Here is an 11,470-nt window from a genome sequence, read left to right as displayed (position 1 = left end):
AAAAAAAAAAAAAAGATTTTGTATATAAGCTGAATAAATTGTCTTACATTGTCATAATTATTTTAACTTTATGTAGCAGAAAGACAAGAAGCCCAAGAGGTCAACCTGGAAATTTAATTTGGACCTTACTCATCCAGTAGAAGATGGAATTTTTGATTCTGGAAATTTTGTAAGTATTATTTTTTTTACTCAGTTTATTTTGATAGTAGTGTTCTTGATAATGGTTTAAGTGCATAATAATTTGATATTAACCTAAGCTCTGTTCCTAGGGTACCTTCCCTAGTGAATATCTAGGGTTTTCTTCCCTAGTTTTGCATTTCTTCTGTTTTAAAATAGGAACAGTTTCTACGGGAGAAGGTTAAAGTCAATGGAAAAACTGGAAATCTTGGGAATGTTGTTCACATTGAACGCTTCAAAAATAAAATCACAGTTGTTTCTGAGAAACAGTTCTCTAAAAGGTTGGTACTTCTTTTGCAAATTATTATGACGTTACAATAGTTGAGGAATGTGTTACAGAAATGCAATCTTAGCATTCTGTACATATGCAAGAATAAATTTGAATGTGCCAGTTGCTTATTGACTGTAAGTGTAGTTTGATGCTAGAATATAGGCAAGAGGTCCTGTCAGTAAATTATAGGCCCTATGAATCCAAGTTGTGTATAAACTTCAATGGTGCATGCTTTGTAATTTCAGTGTGTTGGACTGCTGTAAGACTAGGTTAGCCAGTCCTATAACATTGAATCCAAATGCAACCCAACATTAAACCAAACAAGCAAATTACCCACCACCAAGGAGCCTCTCTATTGGAGAAGGGAACTTGTGTAATATTAAATTCTGTGTGAGGGACACAGAGCAAGGCTGTTAAATAAACAGGAAAGGCCTCACCTCAATGAAACAATAGTAAGGAGGCCAGTGTCTGGAGTGCATTGTGTTTGGGGAGGAGTGCCTGGGATTGGAGGGGAAAGTAGGGAACAGATGTTGAAAACCATGGGAAGAAGGGCTTAGAGCTCAGTGTGTTAGGGGAAGCCTTTGACGATTGTGGCTAAGAAAGACTGGGGTGGTGAGCTTGGTGGAAACTGGAGATGAAGACTTCTGGCTTGGACCAAGGTGGATGCAGTGCATGTGAACTGTGGTTGTGAACTGATTTTTAAGGATTCAGAGAGATGAAATATAGCTGTCTTCAAAGATCTTACAATCAGATAATTAAGTCTGAAATGCAATTCTGTAGCTTTTATTAGGTAGAAGGAGCACAGGATTTCTCAGAAAAGCTGGGACTTAGCATAGTTAGCCAGTAGAATGAGGTATTCCCGGGAAGAGGGAGCTGCATTAGCAAAGGGGAGCTTTAGAGGAATGCAGGGTAGTTGGAACAGCCATGAAGGGTGAAGGGAAGACAATGGCTGGAGTGATGACATGTGGAAAGCTTTTTATAAGGACTAAGGCAAATGCTAGTTGCATGGCTGTTGGTAAAACCTTGAAGTTTTGGATGAATTTAATTCCCTGACAGGTTGCCTCTTGTTGGCCTAGGGTGGAATTAGGGTTAGGGAGGTTGCTAGTGGTATACATGCTGTATTTCAGAGTTAAAGTATCTATTGGTTGATTTAAAAAATAATTTGGCTGTGGCAGTAAAGCTGAAGAGGAAGCTACCATTGCTCTACTACATAAAAGGTCCCAGTGTAGAGAATGTTAGTTTATTTGAGGGAAAGGGAAGAATAAGAGTTTTGAAAGGCATAAACTGATCCTAACGGAGGTTGAGGAACCATGGCACCCTTGCATGAGGAGAATGCTCAGTGCAAGTGAAAGGATGAAATACTGGGAGAGAGGACACAAGAGAAAGAAGAACATGTATCTAATAAGTCTGCACAGAAGGGATTGTACTGCTTGGTGACTTCCATCTTTTTATTTTAAAGGTACTTGAAATACCTTACCAAGAAATACCTTAAGAAGAACAATCTTCGTGATTGGCTTCGAGTGGTTGCATCTGATAAGGAGACTTACGAACTTCGTTACTTCCAGATTAATCAAGATGAAGACGGATCAGAATCTGAGGACTAGGTGATGCTTTTTCTTATAGGGCTTTGCTTGCTGATAACACAAATGAAGCTTACACAAGAAAGAAACATCTAAAAGTGGGGTTTCGGTTTATCAGTGAATAAAATCATCGCACTCAAACTTTGGTCTAGTTCTTTTCACGTGTACTGTTTACATGATTGTGATTTTCCTTTAATAATTTCTGTAAATAATAAAATTCAACTTACATATAAACTATATAGGTAGAATTTTCCCTGAAGATTTCCAAGGTTTATTGTTCTTATTGCTTCTCAAGTTAAAGTGTTGTATTGAAGCACAGTTTCACATATAGCAGTATGAAATTGTGTTTCCTGCAGTCTTGAATGTGTCAGAACAGTTTTTACGTGTAAGTCTTCAAGTCTTTCTTGCCTTCTGCTTCAGAGGACTTGTCTCGTCATCCCTACCCCTTATCCTTCTTTTGGTTGACTATTAAAACGATTTAGTGATGGGCCCTGAGCTGGAGGTGAAAGAAGAAAAGGGAATGATGTGCCTTTTTTTTTTTTTGAGCTAGAGTCTCACCCAGGGTGCAGTGCAGTGTCCTCAAGTGATCCTTAGCCTCCCAGAGTGCTAAGAGTACAGGTGTGAGCCCCTGTGCCCTGCCAATGTGCCTTTATGCTTCGAGCCTGGAAGTAGTGATGCCAGTACTTCCAGGTTCTACTCTACTGATCAACACAATTGGTACAGCAAAAGTCTAAAATAATGGTTTTACTGACTTAATTTTCCTAAGTAAGTGCTCCCCAATCTTAACATACTGTCTTTGTGCAGCCAACTTCTTGGACAACTTAGAGATTTCAAACTTAGCTCTTGGCCCCATTCTTACAATTTTTCATAAATAGTACTAGGTACCCACTGTGTACCCCTCTGCCAACCTCATCTAGGTCTCTGAGGAAAGAAGGGAATTTCAGGGAGAGGAAATAGGACTTAGTGAACTTCTGAGAACTGGGGAGTGGTAGAGAAAACAGTCCAGCATGTGTGATTATGAGAATCTGGAAAGGCAGGGCTGGGTATGGTGGCTCACTCGGTAATCCCAGCACTGGGAGGCAGAGGTGGGTTGGATGGATTGCTTGAGCTCAGGAGTGAGACCATCTCTACTAAAAGCCAGCCTGGCATTGTGGGCACTGGTAATCCCAGCTACTCGGGAAGCTGAGGCAGGTTCACTTGAACCCAGGTGAAGATGCTGTGAGCTAGGACGCCGTAACACTCTACCCAGGGTGATAGAGTGAGACTATCTCAAAAAAAAATCTGGAAATATAGAACCAGCCAAGACAGGACTGAAAAGTCCATGACTGCACCTTGAGAGCAGTGGGAAGCTGGCTGATTTAAAGTAAAGGGTGATGGGATCCGGTGAGATTTGCATTTTGAAATAGACCAGTGACTGCATTGTAATGATTCCAGTGGAGTCAGGTTGGAGGTGGGGAGCTGTCGCAGCAACCTGTGCAAGATGGTGGAAGTGGAGAAAAGTGGATGGGTTCAAGAGAATAAAGCCAGTGGGACTTGGGGATAGGCTGCCTTCCTCTGGGTTGCTGTAACAATACCTGAGACGGGATGGCATATGAAAAATTTATTTCTCAGCTCTGGAGGCCTTGAAAGGCTGCTTTCTGTTCACACATGTCCTTTCTAGTCCTCGTGGGGTGAGGTGAGCTGGCTTTCTGGGGTCTCATAACAAGGCCCAGTGCAAAAGTGTTGGTCCTAATCACAGGGCTCTACCCTGCTGGCTTGGTCATCTTCCAAAGGCTCTACCTCCTAATGCCATCACCTTGAGGGTTAACATTTCAAATTTTGGTGGGACCACAAAACCTTCAGATCATAGCAAGGGCCATTGGTGAGGGGTGCTTTATACGACTGGCCTCAATGGTGCCATCTGCCAAGTTTGGTCACAATGGAAGAAGGAAAGTAGGGGAAAGGCAGTTCACTTTAGCACACTGAGTCTGAGGCACCTTTGTGACGTCCAGGAGATGGCAGGCATGCAGCTGAATGTCCAGATCTGGAGCTCAGGAGTGGGTCTAGGTGAAGGCACCTGCTAGGCCTTTGTACATAGAGTGACAGACAGCAGGGGCAGGAGAAACCGCCTGTGGAAAGAGAATCAAGTGTTGGCAAACACCAGGCACCTCCTTTATTCCTACCCTGGAGTAATCTTCCAAAAATATCTAATACTCACATGTTGAAAATTCTTCAGGACGGTGCCTGTGGCTCAAGGAGTAGGGCACCAGCCCCGTAAGCCAGAGGTGGTGGGTTCAAACCCAGTCCCGGCCAAAAACTGCAACAACAACAAAAAAAGAAAATTCATTAAAGTTAATGTTAGCACCTCACATCCACTATGCATGTGTGAGAGGCTGAGCTCACTCTGTTAGGGATTCATGCATTCAGGAACTCGACAGGTTAGGCAGGTGCACCCAGACTGGGCTCTACTGGGAATACTGCACTAAGCAAGACAGAAGCTCCTGCTTTCATGCCACCTGCAGTCAGTGGAGGAAGACACAGGGAAATAAAGTGTACATGGTGGTAAACACTGCCAAGAAAAATAAGGGAGATAGGGAAGCAGGAAGGAAGGAGTGCTGCGTTTGTGCAGAGCATTAGGAAAGGTTTCACTGAGAAAGACTCAGTCAGCAGAGCCTGAGATACTGACTCCAGCCAAGCAGATACGTGAGGGAGAAGCATTACAGGCACAAAATCCCCAGGGCAGGAGGGCCCCTGGGATGTTCAGGGAACAAGAGTCTTAAGCTGAGTGATCCGTGGAAAGTAGAGGGAGGTGAAATTTGAGAAATATTAAAAGGTATGGGGGATGCAGTGCTGGTGTGTTGGTATCAATTCCATTAAAAATAAGCAGCTAATTTGTCTCTTAGCTACAAAGGCTCAGGAATCAGGGACTCAGCTGCTGGGGCCAGCTCAGTGTTCCATGAGGTTGCAGTCAAGCTATGGGCCTGTAGTTATGCAGCCTTAGCAAGCTGCTGCCTCTTTCCATAAATAAGGCTTTATTGAAACAGCCAAGCCAATTATTTTTCCTATTTTGTGCAATGGCAAAGTTGAGTCACTAGCTGCAGCAGAGACGATGTGGCCTGCAAAGCCCAAACTATTTACTATCTGGCCCTTCAAGAAAAAGTTTGCTTCAGGCTTGACGGCTGGAAAAATCAGCCTCCAAACACACAAACACACCGATGCAGGAGAATTCCATGCCTTGCTTCCTGCAGGGAGCTGCTGAGAAAGGGCAGCTGGTTCCCCTAGAGCAAGTAATCCAAGGGAGAGGGAGAAAGAAGCCAAGACAGAAGCTGCAGAGTCTCGACCTGACCTCAGCAGTAACGCATCGCATCATCAGCATTGCTGTATTTACTGACCACACAGAGCACACTTGGAACAGGTGCGAGCAGCAGGGCGGAGGCTGGTGCCCGCTGCCAGGACACAGAGCAGGCAGAGCCGTGCCGGCTACGGCAAGGACGTCAGTGGTAGTAACTTTCTGAGCACCATGGAGCTACTGGCAGACTTGAGCAGATGAGGGTTGTGATCTAATTTATATTTTAAATGAATGATTATAGTATTTTGTTTATGGCAAGAACTTACGAGAAATCAGAGACTCTCTTAATCCAACTATACTTCTGAGAGTGTGACTTCACAGTCGTGAAGCCGACTTTATGCTGAAGGACTGAGTCCCAGATTTTTATTTCCTTGCAAGGTCTCTGCATCAACTAGCAATTGATTATTTTATAATAAATCAATAATACTTATCCATTATTTTTAACTTTGTATTATTTTGTTTATTTTAAGCATTTTATTTATTATGCAAAATTTCAATTACATATAAAAGTAGAGAATACATGTTTAATCCATGTTCCCCCTGTTTATTTTAAAGCAAATTCCTAACATCATACCATTTCATCCACAAAATACCTTGTATTTCTAAATTTTGGCATCTAACAGATAAGAACTCCTAAACATAACTACCACACAATTATCATACATATAATATCTATAACAAATTTAATAGCAATTTCTTATTCAATTCCAGTATTTAAAATATCTCCAAATATCTGGTAATTTTTTAATTTCGTGCAAATAACAGTTGTAGAAAGATCCATGGTTGCAATTAAATGTCTCTTCAACTCCTTTAATACAGAAGATTGCCCCCGCACTCCAATTTATTGATCAAACTGGGTCATTTGTCTTGTAAAATTTCCCACAATTTGGATTTTTATAATTCACCCTCCTCAGCCCCAGTAGTGACTTTAAATATAGTTCTGTGTCTCCATATCTCCTGTGAATTGCGGGATTTAGGAGCTTGGTCAGTATCAGATTCACTTGATTTTTTTGGCTTGCATGCTGTGCCACCGTGTGTATCTGTAAAGAGGTATAACATCTGGCTTCCTATTTAGATCCATCATTTCCCTGAGGGTTCCCCAAGGGCGTCACTCCCGCTTCATTTATCAGCTGGGATGCTCTAACAGAGGCACTTCCCCTCATCAACCCCAAAGTGCAGTCCCTGTGAGAGGCAGGGCAGACCTGGGCTCTTCCCTCTATATACTAATTTTTCCATTTAATTCTCAAGCAAGTAACCTCTAAAGGTGCTCAGTGAGGGTTTGTTTTTTGTGGCTTAGTTTGTTTTAGTATTATATTGAACTTATGGTGTAAAAATATTTGGTATGAGAATCACTTGAGCCCAGGAGTTTGAGGTTGCTGTGAGCCATGACACTACAGCACTCTACCGAGGGAGACAAAGTGAGAGTGTCTCAAAAAAAATTTTTTTTGGTATATTCTAATTCATTTCAGTTATTACTATGCAGATTGTCCCAGCTTTGGCTAATGGGAGCTTCTTCGGGCTGGCTTCTCTATCCTTTGGCATGATATCATCTGGACTTTATTACTTCCTCGATTTGTGGTATGATGAGATGTTCAGGCTTTTCTGAATTTCCTGCCTTGGATCTGGAATCACCCATTTCTACAAGGAGCTCCGGACCATCTCCTTGGTGCTGGAGGCACCTGCTGTCAGGGGCTGGTCACTGTTCCACTCCTCTTCAGTGGACAATGGGAGCAGATGCACTTTTTGTTTTAAAGAGAAGATAAGTATATACTGACGCATCCAATTCAAAATCAGGATGAAAAGAGGTTTTTTTTTTTTTTTTTTTAATTAGGTGTTTGGCCACATTTCTTTTTCCCATGCTGAAAATTCTGATTCTCAGTCCTGCTAACAACACAAGTGCTTGTGTGCTATATCTCAGGATACACTCCTAACAGCCTCAGTAAAGCAGGACCAGCATCTCTGTGACACGATAGCTTGCAGTTGAGTCCTTTGACCTAGTGCAGAGGACTAGTGGTGCTCCCACTGGAAATGACTGAAGCCTCTGTTCACAGTGGCTGCAGATCTCTGTGTGGTTACGGTGCAAGTTTGATACACAGATTGATTTGCTTCATTTTGCTTTTGATTTTAAAAGTTTGCTTAAACCTTATTTGTGTTTTATGATTCTGTAAAATATTCACAAGATCCTAAAGTTCAATCTAGAAAACAAAATTGTTTAGAGAAGTCTGGCCTCTGTGCCAGTGCTCTCCATTCTGTTTTATCCCTCCACAAGCACCAACCATTTAAAGAAATTATGCTTTATCCATCCAGTTAAAAACATATGTGTATAGTTTATTTTACTCACTTTCTCTACATTACTTTTTTCCCCACTTAATATTATCCTAGAGTTGATCACTGCCTCCTGGATGTGCCACAGTTTATTCAACCTGGCCTTTCCTGCTGGGCATTTGAACTGTTTGCAGACCTGTGCAGCTAAAGGCCTTGTGCACACAGCTTTGGGTATTTTTGCCATTGTCTTTTTAAGAGTGGCATTCTAACAGTGCCGCTTATGGGTCAAAAGATAAATAAATGTGTAATTTCTAGGTATTGTTGAATTTTTATCCCTGGGGGTTGTGTCATTTTGCCCTCCTAGTAGCCCCCCCACCAGCAATCTGTGAAAATGTCCCTTTCTACACAGACTTACCAACAGATTATCTCGTCCAATTTGAGGGATTTTTTAAAATCTGTTTAATAGACGAGACATGCTTTCTGGGTAGTTTTACTTTCCATTTCCTCTGAGTGAAAGGGAAAGTTTGTAAGTGTCATTTGCATTTCTTTCTCTGTGAGCTATTTATACTTCTGATTCGTATCTGTGAGATTCTTGGGTTTTTTACATGTATTTTTTATTTTCAGAAGCACCAGCTATATTAAGGCTATTAAGTCCTTGTCTGTGATGTAAATTACACCTTTTTTTTCAGTTTGTCATTTGTCTTTTTTGTTATGGTATTTTTGTTTTCTTTTGGCTTTTGTTTTTTGTTTTTGTTTGCCACAGAATTATTTTTATGTAATTAAATTTATTAATCCTTTCTGTATTAAGGAATTTGAACCATGGTTAGAAACATTTTCCTCATTTCCAGGTTATAGAATTCATGTTTTCTTCTAGTGCTTATATATTTTCATTTTAAAAAATATAGGTCTGGAGGCTGAGCCAAGAGACTTGCCTAAGCCCAGGATTTGGAGGTTGCTGTGAGCTGTGACACCACGACACTGTACCAAGGGTGACAAAATGAGACTCTGTCCCAAAAGTATAAAAAATAAAATAAAAAGAAAAATATAGGTCTGTTCTATTTGGAATTTATCTGTGTTTACAATCTGAGATCCCGTTTCCAACTTCACCTTGGCCTGCTGTGACCGCCCACGTTACAGCTAATGCGGTAACGTCCCCCCAGGGGACGAGGAGAAGGGCTCAGGAAGGGCTGTTCCTGGCTTTCCTGCCTGGAGCTTAGATGCCCTCTTTGTGGTCCCGTGGAGGTGCTGGGCTCCAGGCCTGTGGCTGTGGGACAGCTTCCCTACAGCCTGCCGGCCACAAGTGTGGGGGATTGGGAAGCTTCAGATGCCGGGAGGTCCCTTTCAATCGACATGCTTTGGATCCCCTGAAAGCCAGGTATGGCCAGATATCATCTTCTTGTTCTACAGATGAGGAAACTGGGGCTCAGATTTATTGGGGTACAAGGTTATTTCAGGCGGGGTGCGCTGGTCTGGAGCCCTCCTGCTGCCCCTCTGCCCACTAGCTGGCCTGCACGCATTTCTGCGCCCTCGGAGCCCCATCTGTATGTTCTCAAACTTTAGGAACCCCTGCCTGCTTCTGCTAAACAGAAACCCCGTGTGTCTGGGCCCTGACTGAGGCCGGCGCGGTGTAACTGATGAATAGATAGCCGGGTTAACCAAGCTATTCGGGGACTTTCTGTTCTAAAATGAAACAAAGTTTCTTTTTGTAATTTTCCCACTTTAAACTTATATTTAATATGGCTTTTTAGGATACACATGTTCCTCGTGACTAGTATACTTCCCCATGTGGTGAGGCCTTTTCTTGCCCTAAAATTCTGTGATTTAATGAACCAGACTGGGAATCAGGGGTCTGGGTCTGCTACCTCAATTATGAGATGCGGTTACGGGCTGCTTACATTTTCTCCTAAGGGAGGAATCATTATAATGCCTCGTAGTGTCAGAAGTTGAGGCCGAGGCGGTTCCCAAGGGATTTGGACAGACCCGAGAAGACCAAGGAGCCGAAGGCAGCTCTGTGACCAGCCGGCACGCGTGAGGCCATCTGGCTTCACCCAGTTCTTGGGAGCAGACAAGCTGGCATAGGGACCTCCCCTCACTATGGACGTCTACGCAGCTGGAGAGCCTTGGGCCTGAAGTAGGTGCCAGAACCACAGGGGCTCCGAGTAAGGCCCTAATAAGAATGACGCCTCACACTTAATCACAGTCATGTAAGGTACGCGGCACCTGCCGGTTTGAGCACGGCTGCTCAGCGTAATCTGGCATCTGCAGGCCTTCGTGAGAGAGCCTAACTGACTCATCTTCCCTTATTTTCTCTGGGATAGGATAGTGTGACTTACCGGCCCCTTGCCGATTTTCTTGTAAGTACATACTGGGAATGCTTTTTACCTTGAGATGAATGTTCGTTATGTGGGTATGTTAACTTTGTAGGGAAAAAAAATTGTCCTTTACAGTTAGGATTTGCATAGTTTCTGTAAGTTCTACTTCACAAATGTTACAAAGTATTTAATTTGTTGAATTTTTATTTGTAGAGTATGCATATAAGTAGTTTAAAAATCAGTTTCTAATGTCAAAGTGTGTACAGTGACAAGTATGCCTTCCTTTCCCTGACCCTGCTGATCTGTCTCCTTCTCAAGGGCAACAGCTATTTCCAGCATTCATCTGGAGGCATTTTCATTTATTCACATTCATGTAATACAAATGTGTTTATGCACGTAATACAAATGTGTTTATGCACGTAAGTCTCGGAGGTAATTCTATGTTGGTATACATGGATTTTCGGATTTTTAGTAGTCATGTTATTTCAGGCCACACTTTGCCTGATAAGTCATTGAGAGCTGGGCATTTTGGCTGTTTGCAGTTTTTGTGACTCCATGGGGGGTTTCACTGACTATCCTGCAGGTCTTTATTTTCATGGGTCTTTAAATGTTGATAGATGTTGCCTAAGAGGACACATTGTCCTCTTAACGTGTCTGTACTGATTCTCCTCCACTCCCACCCAGTGATGTAGTCCCAGTGCTCAAGTTCACACTGGGCTGGTTCATAAATAGTAGCAGTCTCAAGAGGGAGAGATTTTCAAAACAAATTCAGAATAAATTGACCTTTGATTGCAAATATCTTATTTAAGTACCTAAAACAAGGAAGGCATGGCTTATTTGTTGGTAAATACTTCTAGGATTAAAGGATTTCCCTTCTAAATGGTGTGATCGGTAATCACAGTTACGGTAATCACAGCTGTGCTGTCAGAAGAGCGACTACAGAGGATCAGCCCAATACCATGCATAAGACCAGGGTAGGCGCTGTGAATGTATAACCTTATTTTCCAGAGTTACGTGGTACAGATGACATGACTGAGATCAGAGCAGTTAAGTAGCAGAACTGGAGTCTGGACCACCTGGCTGTCAGTCTGATTCCTCAGCTCCTGCCTGCTCCACCACTTCAGGGCAGCAAGGTGTGTGCCAAGGAGACAGGAGTACAGACACGTGTGAAAGAAAACAGGGAATAGTCAGGGGCGATAAGGAGGGTGGAGTGAGTGTGAGAAGAAATCTAAACAGATGTTTGTTTGGGGCAGAGAAACAAAATACTGATGGCTGAAAGTAACACATAAAACGGATTAGTTAGAAGTTACTGATAGCTGGGAAATAAGCAAAAAAAATCTAAGAAATAGCAAAAAACTTAGTGAAGAGACTGTAATGGTTCCGTAGGGAGGAGGAATTGAGAGTTTGGTCTTGAGAGAAAAGGAGTGGATGAACCCAAGGACCTCGACTTCCTGTGGGTCTCTGTCATGTTTAGAGGGCTCTCACATGACTCAGACGTGGACCTGGACTTCCTTTGTGTCTCTGTCATGTTTAGAGG

General features: G+C 42.6%; 1 protein-coding gene across 1 annotated transcript in view; it reads left to right on the top strand.

The window, feature by feature from the left end:
• Nucleotides 1-2,169, top strand: part of RPL22L1 (ribosomal protein L22 like 1) — a 3,497-nt gene extending 1,328 nt beyond the window's left edge. Inside the window, exons 2-4 of the mRNA XM_012808125.2 lie at nt 77-169; nt 337-458; nt 1,908-2,169. Of these exons, the coding sequence (XP_012663579.1) occupies nt 77-169; nt 337-458; nt 1,908-2,052 (360 nt within the window). The 3' untranslated portion in view covers nt 2,053-2,169. The remainder of the gene's footprint in view (nt 1-76; nt 170-336; nt 459-1,907) is intronic.
• Nucleotides 2,170-11,470: the final 9,301 nt, after the last annotated feature.

The sequence above is a fragment of the Otolemur garnettii genome, unplaced genomic scaffold (genome assembly GCF_000181295.1).
Source record: "Otolemur garnettii isolate 467f Iridium unplaced genomic scaffold, OtoGar3 scaffold00084, whole genome shotgun sequence".
NCBI lineage: Eukaryota > Metazoa > Chordata > Mammalia > Primates > Galagidae > Otolemur > Otolemur garnettii.
This window is presented reverse-complemented; position numbering and strand designations above follow the sequence as displayed.